This window comes from Aquarana catesbeiana, linkage group LG07 (genome assembly GCF_042186555.1).
Source record: "Aquarana catesbeiana isolate 2022-GZ linkage group LG07, ASM4218655v1, whole genome shotgun sequence".
Lineage (NCBI taxonomy): Eukaryota > Metazoa > Chordata > Amphibia > Anura > Ranidae > Aquarana > Aquarana catesbeiana.
The window spans coordinates 189,517,186-189,540,975 of NC_133330.1; the positions used below are offsets into that span (position 1 = coordinate 189,517,186).

The following is a 23,790-nucleotide window of genomic DNA, read 5'->3' on the forward strand; positions in this document are numbered from 1 at the left end:
CCCGGTCCTCCTCTGCTAATGGAGTTAATTTTAAATTTTCAAAAAAATTCCACATTTCCCCCTCCACATTTTTGTGATGAACTATATACATTTTTAAAATATTTTCTAAATTCTCCAAGTATTTCAGAAGTGGCTATTTTAATTAACCCATCCCTCCCCTCAATTGCTGGTACCATGCTGGAGGGGCCGTTCGCCTTGATGATCAGAGACAGAGCTCTCCCGACTCGCTCTCCTTAGCCAAAAGAACTCTGTCTCTGAAATAATCTCTTTTTTTCTGCTTTCTCCAGGAGTATTCTACTATACTCATCCTGCCTTTCCACCCATTCTTCATGATTAAATGAGGTTGGCGTCTCTACATACTGCGTTTCCGCCCTTTTTACTCTCTCTTTAGCCTCTAGTTCTTCTACTTGATAATTTTTTAGAATATGAAATATTCTGGATTAGGACTCCTTCAGGGAGTCCCACACTACCCCTAGAGAAGCTGAGCCTAAATTAGAATTAATAAACTCTGTCAGATCTTTTGTTATTTTCTCTGTGTTGTCCACAAGCTCGAGCCAAAAGGGATTTATTTTCCAATCCCCTCTACTGCAATACCTCCCCATCTTTATGACAGTAATTACCGGAACATGATCTGAAATCCCTCTCGGCTCATAAACTATCTCTTCCACTGCATTCTGTGCTTCCTCATTACCGAGTACCAGATCAATTCTGGATAAGGTGGCAAATGTCTTGGAGTGGCATGAATATTGCCTCCTCCGCCAGATATCTACCAGCCCAACCTCCTCACAAAATTGTGCTAGAGAGCTCTTAGGGGTGACACCGGGTCTAGCTCTGGATGGAAACCTGTCCAAAGCATTGTTCATCCTCATATTAAAATCACCAGCCACTAAGACCGGGATCCCCGGGGCATCTGTCATGAAACTCACCAATTCCTCCAGTATCTCCATACTGAACGGAGGTGGGATATAAACATTAGCTAGCACATATCTATTGTTACCTATCAAGCAGGAGAGAAAAACATACTGTCCATATTCATCTATCTTACTCCGGCTGCAAGAGAAGACCAGGCCCGGATCTATCAGGACACTCACCCCTCTCGAGTACGGGGTGTAGGTAGAGTGAAACTGCCTGTGATAGTATTTATGATCTAACGCCCCAACAGTGTCCTTAACCAGGTGCAAGCAGAGTATCTCAACCTTCCCTTTATTGGCCACAGAAAAAATTGCCTGTCTTTTGGCTCTGTCCTTTATCCCCCTAACATTCCATGAACATATTCTAATCCGTTTTATTAAATCTAGGGGTTTACAGCAGCCCCTTTCAACCATATTTTCCCAACCTTAATATCCTTATACCTCCCTGAACCCCACCTAAACTGTGCCTCTCCCAATCGTGGGTCTTACTTATTAACCCTCCTTTTACAAATCCATACACTATATCGAGCTGAACCAAAACCACATCTCTCAAATTCAACCGTCTGTGCTTACACACACCCATATCCACCCTACCCTTCCCCATCCACCCCCACCTCCACCCAACCTTCCCTCCCCTCCCACCCCACCCAACCTTCCCTCCCCTCCCACCCCACCCATCCCTCCCTCCCCTCCTATCCCTCCCTCCCCTCCTCCCATATCCTACCCTCTGAGATCACCCCCTGAGCTTCTATTGTGACCATTCTGACCTCCTAAGGCAAGAGAAAACCGTGCCACTGACACCCAGTAAGAGGGGAGTTATCCCCATTAAATGTGTATATAGTATTACTATTATATAATCCCCCCCTCCCCCGCCGCATGTTCACTCAAAAATATGTCCCATCAAACCTGAGAGAAAAAAAATGCAAAAAGAAAAAGAAAAAAACCCAAAAAGAAAAAGGAAAAACAAAAGGGGTCCTGTATTTGTTCAGATTTCTTCCCCCCGCTTTAATCTTCCCTCGTTCTTCTTTAACCAGGCTAGAGTTTCTACCGGGGTATTAAAGAACCTGGTCTCCCCCAGGGCTGAAATACGTAATCGTGCAGGATAAAGTAGTGCATAGTTAATTTTTAACTGCTGAAGTTCCCGTTTACATTCTCCGAATTTGGCTCTTTGTTTCTGTAGCTCGGGGGAAAAGTCTGGGAATATTAAGATCCTTGCGCCATTACGTTGAATATCTCTTAATTCTCTTGCTTTCTGAAGAACCGTAGCTTTGTCCCTAAAACTTAAAAGTTTAAAGATAAGGGGCCTGGGGTACATCCCTGAAGGGGGTTCTAGAGGCTACTCTGTGCGCCCGCTCGATAGAAAAGCTACCTGTGAATGAGTCTTTGCCAAACTTCTCTTTTAGCCAGTCTTCCATAAACGTAATAGGATTGTTGCCCTCACACCCCTCGGGGAGGCCAAAAACCCTCAGGGTTTCCCCAACGCATCCTGTTTTCCATACTGTCCATTTTCTGCATACAGGCGTTTAGCTGATTTTTCAATACTGAAACTTCTTGTTTTAACGGATGTACATCATCCTCCACCTGACTGACCCTCTCCTCAATGGCCGCTGTTCGGGCGCCAACCACTTGCACTTCTTTTTTAACGTCAAGCACTTCATTTCTGATGATTTTAAGTTGTTCCGCTAGGTCAGTGATTGATAGTTTACAGTTATTAACTGCCATGAGAATATCTTTCAAAGACGGCTCCCTTTCTTCCGCTAGCATTGACACCTCACTTCCTGCCACCGAGCCCGCACCCTCCGCCCCCTGCTTCCTGGTCATACTGGCGAGACCACACCGCCCAAGCTGTTTACCACAGGAATATTTGCTTCCGCACTATACCGAGTCTGTACACCTCCCTCTTGCGTTTAAGATGGCAAATATTTTTACCTTGTCCTGGATATCCACAAGTGTATAGCGTGCTTTAGGTGAGTATATGAATCACTCACCCCTCTGGCGCGGAGAGCAGTGTGTTGAATCTCGTCCTCCAGCTGGGCTCCGTGTGCCGCTCTATCCACTGTAAGCGATTCTCCCTCTCTCACCGGGATTGGCGCTGCCGTTGCTGGAGCTTCCCCTAGAAGGGGACTTTTTTTTTTAAATCGAGTGCCCCAGCCCCGCATGCTGCCTCCGCTTGAGCCCGCTCTGCACAGCGGTATCGCCTTCAGGACGCTCTGGACGTCTCCAGGTGTCTCTCGGTTTGCCCTATGTCTCTGCAGCCAGCATGGGAGCGGGGACTAGGTCTGGCAACAGCGTCCTCCCTCACCTCAGCATCCGGTCAGCATCCGGTCAGCAGCTACATGCTTTTTAAAGGACCCCCATCTCTATATACAATCATTTTTTCTAAACCTAATTTAATATCTTGTATACATACTTCCAAACACCTGGTACTCATTTATATCCCAACTGTTTTTATACTGCAAAGTTGATTGTGCTGCCTAAACTTCTGTGTGTGTTCATTTGGAAGTTAATATGATGATTCATGCTATAGAGTGTATATATATGAAATTACCTCTGTATGTGCTATATGTCTATGCTTTGTATTCATATCCAGCTCTTATGCTAACACACCAATAAACTCATATCAATTTACACTTACCAAGTCGAATTGCCTCATTCAAAGTCCCAAATCCCCCCCCCCCCCCTCCTTCTGTATCTGAATAGGGATGGAGAATATATATATATATACACACCTCATCTAAAGTCCAAAAAATCCCCCACTTTCTTGTATACTTTTGGGAATTGGTGCCGCGCCACAGAGTCGGCGACATGTCAAATCCGCCCAATGTGAACGTCATCTTAAAGTCAGGACCAAAATTCACCAGTCGTGAACATGAATAAAACGAATCTTTTCATGGTAAATGCAAATTGCAGAAAATTACTGCCTGTGAATCCATCATTGGACAAAATGGAATATAAGCTCTAATCATCCCTAATCTTCTGTACTTGGGCTGGGTCCTGTAACAAGTTTACCACAAAATCTCCAACTACTTCATGTTTCCTTTTTACAGAGTCGCCCCACTTTCCTAGTTACACAGCTGTTTTAACCACTTAAGGACCGCCCGCCGCAGATATACTGCGGCAGGGCATCTCTATTGGCCGAAATGACGTAACTGTGTGTCGTTTTGTGTATTAGATACTGTGGGCTCGTGTCCGCCGGCCACCCGCGATCGCTGAACAGAGAGACAGAACAAGGATCTGCCTATGTAAACAAAGTAGACCACCGATTAAAAGTACCTAAATCTATCCCCTATTTTGTAGACCCTATAACTTTTGCACAAACCAATCAATATAGGCTAATTGGGATATATTGGCCTAAACTCATGAAGAAATTTGTTTTACATTTTTATTGTGGATATGTATTATAGCAAAAAGTAAAAAAGTTTTTTTTTTTTGTTTGTTTGTTTTTTTCAGAATTGTCGCTCTTTTTTTGTTTTTAAAAAATAAAAATCACAGAGGTGATCAAATACCACAAAAAGAAAGCTCTATTTGTGGGAAAACAACGTCGCACACCCGCCCAATTGTCGGTTAGAGTAACGCTGTGCCATATCGCAAAAAAATGGCCTGGTCATTAAATCGGTGTTCCGCTTAAAAAGAAAAATTAAAATTCAGCAGCTACAAATACTGCAGCTGCTGACTTTTAATAATCGGGCACTTTCTCTTGTCCCAGGGTCCAGCGATGCGGGGGATCGAAGCCCCGCTCATCTCCCCCTTAGCTCAGCGGCGCCGGCATTGTAACTGTGGGCGCCCGGCTGTGGCTTCACAGCCGGGTACCCATTGCGCATGCATGAGTGGCGCCGCACGCCGTGATTGGCCATGCAATCATCTGGGACCTGTGACGTGTCCCAGATGATTGACAAGAGGGAGGGGGCAGAGCTGATCTCCCTTATGGCGCAGAGGGAAGTGACGTCAAGAGCCCAGGCGTTGAAGGAGGCAGACTACTAGGGACCCTCTAGCAACAGGCATTTAAAGGTGAGTAAAAAAAAAAAAAAAAATTCTCCTAATGTTTTTTTAATTATTTTTTTTATGCGCATAAATTAAATTTTTTTTTGGGGTGGAACTCCACTTTAAGGAGGTAAAACCTTCCGGGGCTTAAGTGGTTAAACCCTTCCCGTCAAAAGATTATGCAAGTACACTTTGTGTGACCTTTGCTGTGTTTGAATTTACCAAAAGTATTTTGCAATGTGTTCTAATGAAAACTGTCCTTAAAAGAGTCTGATGTAAACACCATTGTTTACCTTACTGACTGAACAAAGGTGAGATTGTTTTAGCACATTTACATAAATACGTATATATAAACAGACTAGTTTAGTCAGACTTTAGTCTTATACAATTTCTATCTGAGGTAAAAGCAACACGTCCAGGAGACATTGTGTGGTTTCAAGATGTTTCTGACTGTTTTACTATCACTCTTTACATCTGTTCTAATCTGCAGGGCAGCCCCAACATTAGAGAACGGTAAGATATTGATTGTATTTCTGTGTTGGAGTAAGTTCTTATGTTGTCTACAATGTACATTTTATACTAATTCTTCTATACCTATAACGAGTAATGTAATGCTGTATATAAATCAATTCTGTGAGGAATTTGTATTTTGTGATGTTCATCTTCTTGCTCAGAAAAAATGCTTTACCCTTTTCCACTCTGGTACATTTATATAGAGATAAATAGACCAAAAGGTAGAAACAATGAGATATGGGGGTTGATTTACTAAAACTAGAGAGTGCAAAATCTGGTTCAGCTGTGCATGGTAGTGAATCAGCTTCTAACTTCAGCTTGTTCAAAAAAGCTGATTGCAGAGCTTCACCAGATTTTGAACTCTCCAGTTTTAGTAAATCGACCCCATAGATTTCTATAGACAGCTTTTTTTGTATATTTATGATGGCGCTTTTTTCTGCACAAAATGCATGCACAGTGTTTTCCATGTATTCCAATGGCTCTAGTTCACACCATGCAGTCAGTTTCCAGTTTCTGCACCGGAAACTGACTGCATGGTGTGAACTAGAGCCATTGGAATACATGGGAAAACACTGTGCATGCATTTTTAGTGCAGAAAAAAAGTGCATGGAACTGCATCTGGTGTGAACTGGCCCTAAAAGAGTTGAAAATGTGAATATTTTGGAAGATTTTAAAACTGTGTAAACTTGATGAGCAAAAATGTACTAACAATAATAACTGGCATATGAATAAATTATTTATTTATTTATTTTTTTTGTCACATCAGTCGACCGTAGTGAGAGGCACCAATCAACTTTGTAGTTCATTTAAGTTCCACTCCCTCTCTCCTTTGTCTCATCATCGTGACACTTTGCCATATCAAAAAAAAAAGAAAAAACAAAATTTATAAAAACCAGACATAGATCCAATCTAATGACCTTACATCAACCACTCGAAAGGTCGCACGTGTCCTATTTAATAATGTTACGTTTCCTATAAGTCCCCCCCACCTCCCCCTGAACCCCCCCCACCCCCCCCCCCACCACCTTAACCCCATCTCTCCAAGGTCTAAAGTGTCCAATGTGTCCATCACTCCTATTCCACTATGAGAATTTCAGCTCTCTGGCATAGGGCCATGTTTTTTTAAATTTTTTCCAACGTTCCCACTCCCCCGAGCTCACATTTCTCGTATCCTCTATTAAGCTAACCCCTATCTCCATACTGTATGTTTCCTCTACAGCATCTACCCACTCCCATATTTCAGGGCACTCCCTCTTCTGCCAGTTTTTCGGAATAATTCGCTTCGCGGCGTTCAATAAGTGGGGAACTAATGACTGCTTATATTTGTTTATGTCTCCTTCCCCCCCATGAAACAAAACCTCCCACGGGTCTTCTAACACTTCTTTGCCTGTAATTTTCCTGATCAGAGTAAGTATCTTCCTCCAGAAGTTTTTTATTTTTGGGCATAGCCACCAGAGGTGTGCCATTGTTCCTATCTCCTGACATCCTCGCCAGCAGTATGCCGACCCTTTTTGGAATTTGCTAGTTATTTCTGGGGTTAAATAGCTTCTGCTTATGCATTTATAGCTCATTTCTGCCGTTCGTGCATCTATTGTTGAGTTACCAATCATTCTCAAAACTCTTCTGATTGTATTTACATCTTTTTTAGTGCCTAATTCCCTCTCCCATTTACTTATATATGGGGGAATCTCCAGCTGATCCATCTTCATCAGCATTTTGTAGATCCTAGAAACTAAGTTTCTTGGATCTTCTGTGTCACATAATTTCTCAAAGTCCGTAAGTTTGTCTCCTGCCCTTATCGGACTTGGTAATTTGCTCACGAAGTGACACAGCTGGAGGTACCGCCACTCATCTATCCCCCGTGCCACTCTCCCAGATCTTAGTTCATGTAGTGTCATAATTTTGCCCTCTTTGATAATGTGTCTTAATTGTGTCTTACCCCATATTGCTTCTTTTCCACCCATATCCTTTAACCCTGGTGAAAAAAAATTGCTCTCTGTTAGTGATAGAAGTGGTGAATTATATTCTCCATTAACTTTTTTGTGTACCCCATCCCAAATTTTAAAAACATTACGTGTTATTACAGGTGTACTTTTATCTAAATTTCTAGTATGTGGAGGATTCCATATTATTCTGCCAAGTGAAACTTTACTAAGGTTTCCCTCTATTCTTACCCACCTTTTTTCATTCTCTCTCTTTGCCCATTCAACCATTCTAGACAGAACTATGGCCTTGTAATACATCTGTATGTCTGGTACTGCTAGACCACCGTTTATTTTCTTTTGTTTTAGGATTCTGAAGGAGACTCTTGGTTTTTTGTTTTTCCATATGAAACTCATTATCATTTTATTTAGCTTTCTTAGATAGTATGGAGGCAGGGGGAGCGGGACCATCTGGAACAAGTATGTGATTTTAGGGAGAAGGACCATTTTGATAACGTTTATACGGCCTATCCAAGAGAGGGCCTTACTGGCATAATTTTTACAGTCAGATCTGACTGTATCTAACAAGGGTAGATAGTTTATGGTGAACATCTTCTCACTTGAATTGGCCAGCTTGATACCTAAATACTTTAGTTCTTTAGTCCATCTAAAACTATACTCTTCTTTCAATTTCTCTCTTTCTATTTTATTTAAATTGATATTTAATATCTCTGATTTTGCCATGTTGATTTGAAAGTTAGAGATCTCTCCGTATTTCCTGAGGGCTTTCACTAATTTGGGCATGGTAATTTCTGGGTCTGATATGTAGAATAACACATCGTCGGCATAAGCTGCGATTTTGTGTTCATCTTTACCAATCTTGATGCCTTTAATGTCTGGATCTGCGCGTATTGTTGCAAGGAGAGGTTCCATGGTAAGAACAAAGAGTAGCGGGGATAAGGGACAACCCTGTCTCGTACCCCTTTCCATTTCGAATGGCAGAGACATTGCTCCGTTTACACCCACCGTTGCTATAGGGTGGTGGTACAGGGTTTTAATCCTCTGGATCATTCTGGGTCCAAGACCCATGATCCCTAAGGTCTGGAACATGAACCCCCAATCCACCCTGTCAAAGGCCTTTTCGGCGTCGACCGACAGAAGGAGGCTTGGGGGCTCATTCCCCCTCGTTTTATGTAACAGAAGCAAGGTCCTCACCCCGTTGTCTTTCCCCTCTCTTTGCGGGATAAACCCCACCTGATCGGGGTTGATCAGGGCATTCATTGATCCCTTTAACCTTTCAGCAATTATTTTTGCGTAAAGTTTTGTGTCGGTATTAAGGAGGGAGATGGGGCGATAACTTGAGCATAGTGTTTTTTCTTTACCGTCTTTCGGTATGATCGTAATGGAAGCCTTTAATGCCTCTCTGCTCATTTTGTACTCCTCTCCCAGTCCATTAAAATATCGGCACAATCTCGGGATCAACAGTTCCCTGAACGTTTTATAATAGGTTAGTGTGAATCCGTCTGGGCCAGGACTTTTCCCGGATGCCATTCCTTCTATTGCTTTCCTAACTTCCTCCTCAGAGATTGGGGTTTCCATCGCTTCCCTTTCCATATCTGTAACTTTAGGCAATGCTGCCTTCTTTAGGTACTTGTTGTTTCTCTCACTCTTATTGTTTACCTGAGTATCTGGTTTGGGTGCTGAGTATAGCTCTTGGTAGTAGTTCTTAAAAACCTCTGCTATTTTTCTAGAGGAATACTCTAAATTACCTTCTTTAGTCTGGATTTTTTCTATGAAATTTCTAGTTTTACCCTTTTGTACTACTTTTGCCAGATGTTTACTTGGTTTGTTAGCCCAGCGGTATTTCTCCCGTGTTATCCTGCCATGTCTTATTCTAACTTCTTGTTCCATTGAAGTTTTCAGTTCCGCCCGTTTGATTACAATTTGTTTGTATGTCTCATGAATGAGGTTTCCAGGTTGTCCCTTATGTTTCTGTTCTAAACTTTCTAACTCCTCTGTTAATTTTTGTATTTCCTCGCGTCTTTCTCTTTTCTTCCTTGCTTCAATCTCAATAAAAACTCCTCTTATGTAGGCTTTATGGGCCTCCCATAGGGTAGACCCAGAGACCTCTTCGGAATCATTTATCGCAAAGTACTCCTCTAGTTCTTTACTAATTCTGTTGGGCCCCTCCTTCCCTCTTATCAGTTCTTCGTTTAGACGCCAGTGCCCTAGATGTCTTCCCTCTTCTCCTATCATTATTTCCATGGACATTGGTGCATGATCTGAATAGGTTATGTTTCCTATCCAGGAGTCCACCACCTTGTCAATGTCCCTGTGCTCAATCAGTCCATAATCAATATGAGAGTATGACCCGTGCACAGGGGAGTAAAAGGTATAGTCCCTTTTTCGAGGGTGTTGCACTCTCCATATGTCTACCATCTGAAGGCTAACCAATTTCTGTTTGATCTTTCTTACTTGTCTACTCTTCTTCCCCTGTGCCAGGGCCGTACTGTCTAAATCCGGGTCCATGCAAAAGTTAAAGTCCCCCATTAATATAATGTGTCCTTTCCTGAACTCCATTAGTTTTTCCAAAATTTTTGCCACATACTTCATCGGGTTTTTATTTGGAGCGTAGATATTCGCCAGTGTATACTCTCTTTCATTCAGTCTGCCTCGCAAAAATAAATATCTACCTTCTATATCCGCTAGGCGCTCCTCCAAAACAAACCTAGTTCTTTTTGCCAATCCTATAGCAACCCCCCGTGTTCTACTTGAAATAGTATCTGCTTGATACCAGACCGGGTACTCCCCCGAAAATAGTCTCAGTCTTGTTTGATGTGAAATATGCATTTCCTGAAGGAATACCACCTCCGGTCCAAGCAGTCTAAGCTCATTGAAGATACTTCTTCTTTTATTGGCCATATTTAGGCCTTTAACATTATATGTAATACATTTTATTGTGTCAGGGCTCATTTTTCAAACTTCATTCTGTCGCCCTTTACCTTAGACCTTGGAGAGATGCCCCATGTTTTCATTTTTAAGATCAAAATGTGGACCCCCTTCCTATCCCCCCCCCTTCTCCCCCCCACCCCCCACCCCAATTCCCCCCCTTCCTCCACTCCCTCCCCCCTGGTCTTCACTAACCCCTTAGACCAGTGTGGGTCACATAACTTGTGTCCCTGCATTGGTCTCCACCTCCAAAGGTGGGACTATTGGTACGTCAGATCATCGATCGATTTTATTCTGGCGACCGGGTGTGTTGATCTTCTAGCACCTTTCTCTACTCTACTCTATTTGCTAACTATTAATTTTCCCTTCTCTCACCACCCCCCTCCCAGGCCCCCCCCCCCCATCAACCCCCCCCTACACCGCCCCCACACCCAGTTCAATCCACCGCTCGTTGGACCAGTCCATCGCTACAGGCACTTGTAGGCCCAATTTACTGCAGAATTCCTCCAACTCCCCCGGAAATCTCAGCCTAGCCGTTCTGCCATCCTTGCTTCCCAACAAACAGGCGGGAAAACCCCATGTATATTTTATGTTTTGGTTTATCATTTGCTCCACAAGGGGCTTCAAATGGCGTTTTCTCGTAAGCGTGTCTTTGGCTAGGTCTGCGAATACTTGAATCTTTGCCCCTTCGAATTGGAGTGGTGTATGACTTCTCAATTTTACCCATATTTTTTCTTTGTCCTCGTAGAACCTAAACCTTACAATTACGTCGCGACTTCTTTCTGTTCGGCTAGTATCCAACCTTCCAATCCGGTGTACTCTCTCAATTTTGGGGAAATCTTCTCCTTACAGTTCTAAGAGGGGAGAGAAAATAATCGCTATCGCCTTCCTCAGATCTTCACCCCTTTTTTTCCGGAACTCCACGGATTCTCAAATTTTGTCTGCGACTTCTATTCTCCTGGTCCTCTAGCCTGTAGCATATTTTTATCTGATTTTGTTGGGTTATCTTAATTTGTTCTTTTAGCTCAGCGATTTCTCTTTCTTGGTGGTCTACTATATCCTCAGCCCTCTCGACTCTAGCTAGTAGATTTCCTAGGTCCGTCCTTAGCATACTTATCTCTTTTTTTATCTCTGTTTTAATTGAAGATTCAAGATCCTTGAGCATCCCTGCGATTTCATTATTCAAAGAGAGGTCGAGGTCTTGCCTACATTCCATGGTTCTGGAGGTTTCGGGTACGCTTTCAATTAGTGACGACTCTCTTGATTGAACGGGGGTCTGTTCTCCCTTCCCATTTTGTCCTTTTTTCTTTTTATCCCCCATAGTTGACGTTTGGGCTTCTTGGTAGGTGCCCCCCGGACTCCCCCCCCTGGTTAAATATTGCTTAATTGTACTACCTGTGGCGCTTTCAGTGAGGTTGTCCTTTGGTGTCTTTGGTAGTCCCCCTTTCCCAGTTTTGTTTGAGTTTCTGCTCATCGTTTTACCCAACTTAGCACGACGTGTTGGGTTATAAACAATTTATTTTAATGATGCAGTGACAACTTTTTTTTTTTTTTTTTTTTTAATTTAGCCTTTAACCAGTTTTATGTACTTTTGCGAGTACTCTAATTTCAAAGAGCAGGAGTCCCATCAATGTTTAATTATAGCGTAATTTGATATATCTTATTCCTGTATCTTGTATTCAACGTTTCATATAGCATGCAGGTAATCATTGGGTGGTGCTATCAAAATGACGCCATAATAGGTACTGACGTTCCTTCACTGTGGTATATCTTATCACTCAGTACTCTGGATATTACCAATACAATAGTATTGCTACCAGTACACTGGTATTCCAGGCCCGGGGGTGTTGCAAAAAGTGCCGATGGATAATATGTGTATATATATGTACACTTCCGTGAGCTTTAGTATTTTATGCCTGTAACCCCGCCTTTTCCAGTAAACCCACCAGAGGGCAGTATTTTAGTGATTATTTTACCAAGCCACACCTATGTGTTCCATCGTCACCTGCCCTAGTTTTTATTAGTGTACTAAGGTACAGAGCAGAGCACAGCAGAGATGACGAGGTATATAGTAATATGTTCACCTAGGGCCTCAATGACCCGTTATTCAACCTGCCTCTGGTTGCCCATAAGTGGTATCAGTGCGGGTATTGCGGCTGCTTCGTTTGTCCCCAGGGTTTAACTCCTAGAAATGTTTATGGTGTTATACAGAGTCCTATACAGAGTCAAAGCCTAGATCCCACCTTCCCATCTCAGCCATGACAGATAATAATAACAGCAATGATAGTGGGAGGACTGGTATGGTATTCAAAGTACTTTTCTATGAAATATGAAACCACTCACAATATATCTTGGCTTTTCCTTAAGCATCTGCCAGCTCTTTAAAACATTTCTCTTCTTTTGGAGACAAATTTTAAATCCTTGTCTTACCTTTGGGAGTGAGCAAAGGAGTATATATCTTACCAGCTCTCAAACATCTTTACAGCATGCTTTAGAGATAGCAATCCAGCAATCCAATATCAGCTGTGTGCAGTCTTCAGCCGAGAGAGGCGCCGCTAGTTTGGTAAGTTTTCGATATACCAGCGTCTTCTGACAGTTCCTAGGCGTCTCTACACAGTGAAGAGGGGGGGGGGGGACAGGGCACGGGGGTCCCCGTGGGGAGGGCAGGGTCGTCACCACGTCAATGTGGTCATTTAGATCTCTGTTCGTCCCGTTCTACTCCCGCTATGCACCGGGCTACGAGATCCTCAGCGGCTGTGTTCAGGCACAGCGCGCGGCTCTCCTCACCTCTCCTCGCTGCCCGTGACATACACCTGGCAAACGACTATCCCGGAGTCAGAGAGAGGCCGCCAAAGTGCCGGCTCGCTGGCGTACCTCCAGTCCCACCCTTTCCCTCTGACGTCTCACGTCATCCTCTCTCCTGAATAAATTATTTTCTATTCCTATGCACTTCTGGAGTGTTTGTGTTCTGCACTAGGTATATGTCCTATATATATAACAATGGTGTGTATGGTTACACTGCACAAAATGTCTCTGAACCTAACTCATCCGTGAGGAAACCAAACATGTGATTGGTCTATTATCTGGTTTTATATGCTCTGAAAACTTTTAAATCAGTGCTGGTTCACACCAGGAATTGCACAGGAACAAGCTTGTGCTTCTGTACAATTCCTGTGCGATTTGTGTGCAGCGCTTTTTAAGCCCATTAATTTGGGCTGAAATCACACTGCATCCTACCAAAAGTAGTGCATGCACCACTTTTAAAAATATACTTCAACTGGATCTCATGGTACTTTGATGATCCGCTGATCTGGTGCAGGCAAATGCACTGCGTTTCCTTTCTGCGCTTGATATGTCGTTAACTTTACATTGATGCAGATTGCAGACACAGCACTTTAAACGGGTTTCTTGCACTGCGTTTCAGGGTGAACTGGCCCTCAGAGAGAAATGTCACATTTTGGAGTTATAAAACATAAGATATATAGGGGCTCAGGCACACTGCAGCTCAAAAAAAAAGCTGCTTTTACAGACATTTGAGCTTTTATTTCTCTGCCTAAAAGCTTGACAAAGCTTTTTGTGCTCTTTTTCATGTTTTTATTAAGCTTATTTAAGCTTTTTTGAGCAGAAGCATTTTTTTACAAACCCTTTCCTCAGCTAATTTTTCCTTTTTTGTGTGTGTGCTTTCGTGCTTTATGGAGGGTTTTTTGGGCACTTAGGCATCTTCTTTGCTTCAAAGCTCCTCTCAAAAATGCGAGTTTGGTGTGTTTTTTTCTGCCTGTAAGAGCATATGCCTGTAAACTCCTGAAAAAGCCATAGTTTGTATGGACACTATTGACTCTCATTTTTTCCAGGCAGAAAAAATGAGAGCTCAACAAAGCTCAAAAGCCTATAGGAGAAGCTTCTTTGAGCTTCTTAGAGATGCAGTGTGCATGAGCCCTAAATTCACACTAATGTAACACTATCAATTAGTTTACACAGCAAAGCATTTTAGTAGTGAAGTATGATACTTCAAAAAGAAAATAGTGTTGGTGACCTTGCCCTTTCTGCAAAACCTCTCTGTCACTCTTTCAGCTCATTTAGTATTGGAGTTGGGGTTAGAGTTGAAAACCATGTGGTTGAGCTACGTTTTTAGCATCCCCAACCACCGGCGAGAGACACGAAAAGAGGAGGATCTGAGCTGCTTTAGGCAAAACCATTGCATAGAGCAGGCAAGTATAACATGTTTGTTATTTTTAAATGTAGCACTCACGCCCAAAGGAGCTGCTGGTAATTGATTGGGCCTGTACTCTGCTCTTCCACCCCCAATGAATTGGCTCAACCCGCTTGACACAGCTGCGTAACAGTGTTGGTGTAAAACTCAATGACAAGGAACAACCCAACAATAGCAATATACATATATTGTACCTCTTGTATTACCTGGGTATCCGTTGCTTTCAGTAAAAGGTCACATACCCAATTGTGATTGAAAAATATGATTAGTTTACTGAAAAGAGACTTAGTTAAATGGAGAGAAACCTCTCAAATTCACTTATACAAAACAAACAGTTGTAATAAAGGTATTACCAAATGTTACCTCTAACACACACTGAATAAATGGTGTGAGCAGACGCGTCTCCAAGTGGGACTAATGCTCAGGGTGGTAATGCCTTGACACTGCTCAGCTCTGACTCCACCCTTTGCTTGTTATTCCGCCCCTTCACAAAGGGCCCTTACTCCTTCAGGGGTAAGATGGGTCCATTCTTCTGGGGAGTCTCGGGGGCAATGGGGTCTTCTTGACGGCGCGTCTGCATCTCGGTTCCCAACCCCTGGTCTGTATTTCAGGCTGAAGGTAAAACCCGAGAGGGCAGCCAACCATCTATGGCCTGTGGCGTCCAATTTTGCAGTAGTGAGTAAGTACGTGAGAGGGTTGTTATGCGTCTTGATCACAAATTCTGTGCCATATAGATAGTCCCTCAGCTTGTCCACCACAGCCCACTTTAAAGAATTCAAGTGCTGTGGGTGGGGTAGTTCCTCTCAGCAGGGGCCAGACATAAGCGATAGGCCTTAAATAACCTTCATGCTCTTGGTAAAGTACTCTGCCCAGCCCATCTCGACTGGCATCTACGTGCAGTTCGTAGGGTTTGGTAGGGTCTGCATAGGCCAAGACCGGAGCAGTGGTAAGACTCCCCTTCAGCTGTCCGAAGGCCTCTTCACATTGAGGGGTCCACTGGTCTTGGATGGACTCTTTCTTTTTCCTGGGTCCCTCTACTGGTTTCCCAGGCTTGTCTGAGTCTAAACCAGCATCTTCTTGGTTCTTCAGCAGCTCAGTGAGGGGGTGAGCTATCTTGGCAAACCCTTCTACGAACCTCCTGTAGTATGAGCAGAAACCTAAGAACGACCTAAGTTGAGTTACGTTTGTAATCCTGGACCAAGAGGTGACAGCTTCTAGCTTCTGAGGATCTGTGGCCACTCCTTCGGCAGACACGATGTGACACAGGTAATTTACTGAAGGTTGATAGAATTGGCACTTTTCATGGAGAGCTTCAGGTCTTCATCATAGAGTCTCTTCAGGACTTTCTCCAGGCACTCTTCATGCTCCTCCAAAGTCTTGCCAAACATGATAATATCGTCTAAGTACACCAACACTTCAATCAGGTTCATGTCACCCACAGTCTTCTCCATCAATCTCTGGAAGGTGGCTGGGGCGCCAGACAGACCCTGTGGCATGCGGTTAAACTCAAAGAACCCCACCAGGTAATGAAAGCAGTCTTCTCCCTATCTTCAGGGTGCATGGGGATTTAGTAATATCCACTTTTCAGATCCAGCACACTGAACCACTTCAGCCCTGACAGGCTCTGTAAGGCATCTTCTATCCTGGGTGTGGTGTATTGGTCGGGAATGGTCCTTTGGTTCAGTGTCTTATAGTCATTACATAACCGCAATGACCCATTATTCTTTCTCACCACCACTATAGGGGAAGCATATGGACTCCGAGATTCATGGATAATTCCTGTTTTCTTCAGCTTGGCCAGCTGCTCCCGCAGGTCTTCCAAGTCTACCAAAGGGATCCGTCCGACCCTTTCTCTGAAGGGTTTGTCTTCCTCCAGGCGGATCTGGTGTTGGGCACTTTTGGCACGCCCAACATCAAACTCGCTCTTTGACAAAGCAACTCGCCATCTTAAGAGCTGAGTCTTGGCCCTCTCCATCCAGGCAGGTGTGAGAGGAGTGTTCTTTGGGTAGAATTCCTCTACAGGGATTTCATTACCTCTACCACACCCCAAATCACATGGGGAGACTGGGGTGGCTGAGTTTACCTGCCCCAGTAACATCTGAGCTGGCATCTTCACAGGTGAGGCTGTTGTGTTGCGAACACTAACTGGAACCCTTCCGTGACTTCTCTGTAATGCCCTCGTTAAAACCACCTCAGGAATAATCTCCAACCCCATTTCTTCTTTCTGACTGTCTGCTTCAAGGACGATGAAGGGGACTGGTTGCTTCAAATTCAGCTTGGCAGATGCTCTCAAACAAGCTACCTCACCGGGCTGTAATACTTTCTCATTCCGGTCCAACCTCCAGATCTTTCCCACTCCTTCAGGTGGGGCCTTCCCTTCCTGTACCAGGCGCAGATAGGCTTGTCTCAACATGGGGTGTACACTGGGGGTTGAAGTGTTCTGTTCTTGAATAAGAGGTGCTAGCAGCCTTCTCACGAGATCAGTATTAGTCCCTATGATGAGAGAACTTTTACTAGCTCCTGGAGGACGGGGACAGACCACCGCCAATGTATCAAAAGTTTCCGCCTTCCCAGCTACGGATGGATCAAAGGCCAGTTTGATTGGTAGATAACCATCATAGGGGAAGTTCCGAGTCCCGAGGCCCCATATCTCTAACTCTTCTAACTTCTGTAGTGGCAAGTGTTTGAGGTGCTTGTCGTAGAAGTCCCTGTAAAGAAAAGTCACTTGAGCTCCAGTATCCAAGAGGGCCTTGGTATAAATTCCCTCTACCTGGATGGAGACAACTGGAGAAGGTCCCACTAGTTTGGGAGGGAATTTGTGAGGAGTGGCAGACTGGACCTGTTTGATGGTTTGTATCTGTATTCCTCTCTTGCAGAGATTTTGATCCACTTTGATCTTCTGTTGAGCTCTGGGGGTTTGGTGTGCATTGATCTCCCAGCGCCTGGTAATCCGGGTCAAAGCGAGTGGGTTACCAGATTGCTCAGAGGCATCATTGGAAGCCATCTGTAAGGATTTTAACTTCCAGCGCCATCTGGTTGCGTTGTCGTTTCTGGGGTGAGCCACTGTAGATGGGTACCCAGTTGGCTCCTTCACCAGGGACCCCTGGAGTTTTCCGCTGGCTTCTTGACGGATATTTTCTTCAATGCTTTGGCAACTTCCACTGCAATATCTGCCAAGTTTTCCCCATTTGGGCACTGCGCGATAAAATGTCCTACCTCCCCACATTGATAACACTTCGGGGCTGGAAGAGGGGTCACATTCCTTCTTCCAACCTTAGAGGTGGGTACAACATGTTTCACTTCTGAAAGTGACTTTTGCATATCAGTTTGGGTTTTCATCACTTCATCAACTTTCTGCTGAATCCCACAGAAGGTTTTTTTGTAAATCCATCTGCGCTTGAGCCAGTTGAGCTATGTCTAGTACCAAAGTGTCAATGGAGTTGCAAATCTCTTCCTCTGGGCTGGTCTCTACTTCGGTCCCGGCCGTATGATGCAAGCTGAGGCACCCTGTTTGTGTCCCTTCATAAGCTCAGATCTTGGTACCTTAGCTGTAATGAGTGCCTCCTCTTCTCTGATGGTTTTTACTAATTTGGAGTAAGTGCGGAGGTTACTTGAGCCCTGGGCCTGAAACTGTAGCACAATAGGATCCAGTAGCTGTGGTCCTCTGATCATCTGTGATACCAAGTTCTTGGTTGCTTCTTGGCTTTTTATCCCACCCTTCATTATGATTTGGTGCAGAATCTGATCTAGTCGCTTGACATAGTCTGATAGCTTTTCACCCTCCTTTTGATAGGTGTGAGAGAAAAGGTAGAGTAGCTCTGTGCAGCCTTCAGTCCTCCCATAGTTCTCTCAGAGTGCTTCTAGACACTCAGAGGCGGCACAGCTGGGTTTGTCTCTTTTTAGGTTACGAATCACATCAGAAGCTGGAGCCCGCAGGCTTTCAATCAATCTGTGTCTTTTTACTGTATCAGTTACCTCCCATTCTTTGACTGCTTGGACAGCTTGATCAAACCAAGTATCAAAATTATCCTCTCCAGAGAGGATGGGAACTCTCCCCTAGAAGAATTGTAGTTTCCGATAGTCAGCCCCTGCACAAACTGAATTGACCTTCTGGCATTTGGATACAAAGTCTCCCAGGGCTGTAAAGAACTCTGGCCCCATCATGACCAGAGGTCCCGAGGAGGGAGCTACTCCTTCAGCACCCTTCGCTTGGCTGGAGCTTGTTGGACCCTCATCTTAAACTCTCAGAGCAGCGGTGTCCATTCTGGTGCTATTGATTGCAGAGTAATAGTATCCTGGACAACCCCCCACGTGTAGCACTCACCCCGGAAGGAGCTGCTGGTAATTGTTTGGGCCTGTACTCTGCTCTTCCACCCCCAGTGAATTGGCTCAACCCGCTTGACACAGCTGTGTAACAGTGTTGGTGTGAAACTCAATGACAAGGAACAACCCAATAATAGCAATATACACATATTGTACCTCTTGTATTACCTGGGTATCCATTGCTTTCAGTAAAAGGTCACACACACAATTGTTATTGAATAATATGATTAGTTTAATGAAAATAGACTTAGTTAAATGGAGAGACACCTCTCAAATTCACTTATACAAAACAAACAGTTTCAATAAAGGTATTACCTACTGTTACTTCTAACACACACTGAATAAATGATGTGAGCAGACGCATTTCCAAGTGGGACTAATGCTCAGGGTGGTAATGCCTTGACACTGAGCACCTTTCCACTTCCAGCACGGCTGTGCAGACACAGTAAACCCGCAGCACACTATGCAATGCTATTAGAAAAATACAACACAGTATAATTACTCAATAGCTCCCCCTGTGGTATAATGCAGTCCTTTGCGCGTAGCAGAAACACAAGGCCTTACAGAGAGTGGTATAGTCTCTTGTCTTCTTTCTTCAACTAGCCATTATACTGCAGTATTTGTATTCCATAGGGTTTGCAGATGATAATGTAACATAAAATAGTGGATAACAGCAACTCCAGTTATGAGATGCATTTATAGCTTCCTTATGCGAGAATGCACACGAATGTTAGTCAGTTTCTAGTGAAGTACAGGCTTTAAGGCCTGAATGAGCACAGTCTAATTAGAAGAAACTGTTCCGTGGGACTGCAGATCTCAGCAGTAATGTGAAACTAGTCTATAGTGTGTTAAGTGCTTTATATAAATTCTGGGCGACAGCCCTCTCACCCCACCAGGCCTGGACAGTTGAATTTCTCCGCTCCAGTGATCTCAGTCTCGTGCAGGTCACGCCGTCACACCGTGCCGCTCCACACGATGACCGGGAACCCTCAGATGGCTCCGTCAAATGTCCTGGATCCTTCGGTTAGATTACACCGCCGCTCCAGCACTCTGTAGTAAGAATCTCTCTGGTGGTGGCTGTTCCGTTCCACGTGATGCAGGCCGCAGCTCCTACAGGCACACACCCACAGATCCCTGCAGGCAGGTCACACGTCCCAGGCCAAAGAAGAGCGAATATGGCCGCGCTGGGCCTTTCATTACCTACCCAGCATGCAGTTCAGTCACTTAGTGTTCATGGGTAAGTGAGTGAGCACTGTGGGTAAGTGAGTCCTTCTGTCCACACAATTAAGTCACTTCCTGTTCATGCTCTTATGTAAAAAAAATATAAACAAGTCTCATTCACATTGTATACCACTAGAGGGAGCCAAATACCAATCTAATAGCATGCTCTTATTATATAGCATTACATGGCAAATATTCCAGCACTACATAAACAAACAAAAACAAGGACTTTAAAGTGGAAGTCCATGCTAAAACTAAAATTCCTGAATCTATAGACATCAACAATCTAATGCCCTGTACACACGACCGGACTTTCCAGCAGACTAGGTCTGATGGTCTTCCAGACGGACTTTCGGCTGACTTCCGATGGACTATCTGAACGAACGGACTTGCCTACACACAACCGGACTTTCCGGCAGACTAGGTCCTCCAGTCTTCCCGACAGACTTTCGACGGACTTACAGCGGACTTCCAAATGAACAGACTTGCCCACACACTGACTAAAATCTGTTCATTTTGAACGTGACTCAGGTACGACGGGACTAGAAAAAGAAGTCAATCTCACCGCTTTTATCGGTGAGATTGACACCTTGCGGGCCCCGTCGCAGAGCATACCAGGCCCTTAGGTTTGGTATGGATTTTAAGGGGAAGGGTCCCCCCCCAAAATCCATACCTGACCCTTATCCGAGCACGCAGCCCGGCTGGTCAGGAAAGGGGGTGGGGACGAGCGAGCCCCCCCTCCCCCAAAGCACCTTGTCCCCATGTTGATGAGGACAAGGGCCTCTTCCCGACAACCCTGGCCGTTGGTTGTCGGGGTCTGCGGGCGGGGGGCTTATCGGAATCCGGGAGCCCCCTTTAATAAAAGGGCTCCCAGATCCCGGCCCCCCACCCTATGTGAATGAGTATAGGGTACATCGTAAAAAAAACACACTACACAGGTTTTTAAAGTAATCTATTAGGCAGCTCCGGGGGTCTTCTTCCGACTTCGGGGGTCTTCTTCCGACTTCTCCGCTCTCTCCGGCCTCTTCTCCCGCTGTCCGGTTCTTCTCCCGCTCTCCGGCCTCTTCTCCCGGTGCCCGGTTCTTCTGCCAGGCTCCTCCGCTATCTTCTGCTCTTTTGCCGCTCTTTTGCTAGCGTTGACCCAGTCTTCTCCAACGTCTTGTTCCCTCTTCTCTTCTTCCGATGTTGACACAACGCTCTCTCCCGCTGTAATGCTGTGTGAGCGGTGTGCAATGACTTATATAGGCATGAGGCGTGGTTACCGAGTGATGTTACCCGGTGACCCCGCCCTCTTATGACGTCACAGTCCCAGCATGCCCCGGAAGACCCCCGAAGTCGGAACAAGACCCTCGGAGCTGCCTAATAAATTACTTTAAAAACCTGTGTAGTGTGTTTTTTTTATTGACACTTTTTTCCCTAAGTGAATGGGTAGGGGTACGAAGTACCCCATACTCATTCACATAGGGTGGGGGGCCGGGATCTGGGGGCCCCCTTATTAAAGGGGGCTCCCGGATTCCGATAAGCCCCCCGCACGCAGACACAAAATGTGTTTTTCCTATTGCAGCGAGCACAAGATGTAGTACCCTGTCGCCGAGAACCAGCGCGATAGGGTCGCGCTGGAAACATTCTCGTGGGCAGGTGCTGTAGCTGCCCTTGCATCGTATTTGGTTCGCCGGACCAGCATACAGACGAACGGGCTTCCCGATAGGAACTGGGTCCGGCGGAATTCCGGCGGGAAGATTTGAAACAAGTTTTAAATCTAAAGGTTATCGGATTTACGACCGAAACGGTCTGTCGGAAGTCCGATGAAGCCCACACATGGTCGGATTGTCCGGCGGATTCGGTCCGTCGGACCAGTCCGGTCGAAAAGTCCGCTAGTGTGTACCCGGCATAACACTAACCTATCTAGCCCTGTGAAGAAAAAATCAGTATACATACCTTTTTTTAACCCATTCCAACCCGATCTGCAGTCACGGAAGCTCTGCAGAGGACACAGCCAGCAACGGCTGTGAAATTAATGGGAAGTGACGTCACCCATAGACTTACTATGGGGCTTCTATTGTCGTCTGTGTCCTCTGCACCCGTCTACACAAGCGAAGCCACAGCTGACAGCTCAGTGTGGGATCCGGTCGGATCGGGTCTGACTGGCTTCCAAAAAGGTATGTATACTGTTTTTTTTTTTTTTACAGGGCTAGATAGGTTAGTGTTAGATCGTGGATGTCTATAGATGTAGGGATTTTAGTTTTAGCATGGACTTCCACTTTATTATGTACTTTGATGCTAAATACCGCTGTTATGGCAGCAACCGAGTGAGAGAAAGATGGTCCCTGCTTGGTTCTATAACATTGAATGGCGGAAGCGACGTCAAATGTCACTTCCGCCCAATGGTCTTAAAGGGAAATTTTTTTTGACATTTCATTTTTTTTTATTGCATTTTAATGTAAAATGTTAGATCTGTGGTCTTTTTGACCCCACATCTCACATTTAAGAGGTCCTGTCATGTTTTTTTTTCTATTACAAGGAATGTTTACATTCCTTGTAATAGGAATAAAAGTGACCCAATTTTTTTTTAAAAAGACTGTAAAAAAAAAAAAAGTAAAATAAATAAGAAAAAAAAAGAAGATTTTAAAGCATCCCGCCCCGCTGGGCTCGCAGAAGCGAACGCATACGCAAGTCGTGCCCGCATATGAAAACGGTGTTCAAACTACACATGTGAGGTATCGTCGTGATTGTTAGAGCGAGAGCAATAATTCTAGCCCTAGACCTCCTCTGTAACATGTAACCTTATGAAATTTTTAAACGTCGCCTATGGAGATTTTTAAGGGTCAAAGTTTGTCGCCATTCCATGAGCGGGCGCAATTTTGAAGCATGACATGTTGGGTATCAATTTACTCAATGTAACGTTATCTTTCATAATATAAAACAAAATTAGGTTAACTTTACTGTTGTCTCATTTTTTAAGTCAAAAAGTGTATTTTTTCCCAAAAAATTGCGCTTGTAAGACCGCTGCGCAAAGATGAGACAAATTATTGCAACCACCGTCATTTTATTCTCTAGGGTGTCTGAAAAAATATATATAATATTTGGGGGTTCTAAGTAATTTTCTAGCAAAAAAAAAACAGATTTTAACTTGTAAACAAATGGCAAAAAGAGGCTCAGTCCTTAAGTGGTTAAAGGGGTTGTAAACTCTTGTGTTTTTTCACCTTAACCACTTGCCGACCGGGCCATAGCCGAAAGATGGCTGCAGCGCGGTCGGCTAGTTCTGGGTGGACGTCCGTGGGACGTCCTCCCAGAATACTGCTCTCGCGCGCCCCCTGGGGCGCGCACCCGAGAACTTCCGTGACCGCCAGGTCCAGAGGACTCGGCGCATCACGGATAATGTTAAACGGCCGCTGATCGCGGCCGTTTACCATGTGATCGCTCCGTCAAATGACGGAGCGATCACATGTCAACAGACCGGCGTCATGTCATGACGCCGGTTCCTCCCGCCCCTCTCTGTACCGATCGGTACAGTGCGAGGGGAGAGGGGGAGGGATCGGATGGCAGCACCGCTGTGGGCTGCATGTGTAGTGCCCACAGCGGTGCTCAGTGACAATTGCAGTCACATCCATCCATCCCTCCATGCTCAGCCATCCCTGCAATATACCTCGCAATACTCTGCATAATACCCCACAATACTCTGCATAATACCCCGAAATACTCTGCATAATACCCCAAAATACTCTGCATAATACCCCAAAATACTCTGCATAATACCCCG

The 23,790-nt window shown here is 44.7% G+C and overlaps 1 protein-coding gene across 5 annotated transcripts in view; it reads left to right on the plus strand.

The window, feature by feature from the left end:
- The first annotated feature begins 5,244 nt into the window (after positions 1-5,244).
- LOC141103386 (coagulation factor XIII B chain-like) overlaps positions 5,245-23,790 on the plus strand; it is a 1,015,098-nt gene continuing 996,552 nt past the window's right edge. For 4 of the 5 annotated variants that reach the window (XM_073592904.1, XM_073592906.1, XM_073592905.1 and 1 more), the window contains exon 1: positions 5,245-5,405. In XM_073592904.1, coding sequence (XP_073449005.1) covers positions 5,333-5,405 — 73 coding nt within the window. In that variant the 5' untranslated portion in view covers positions 5,245-5,332. The remainder of the gene's footprint in view (positions 5,406-23,790) is intronic. The other variant, XM_073592908.1, reaches the window with a different exon arrangement.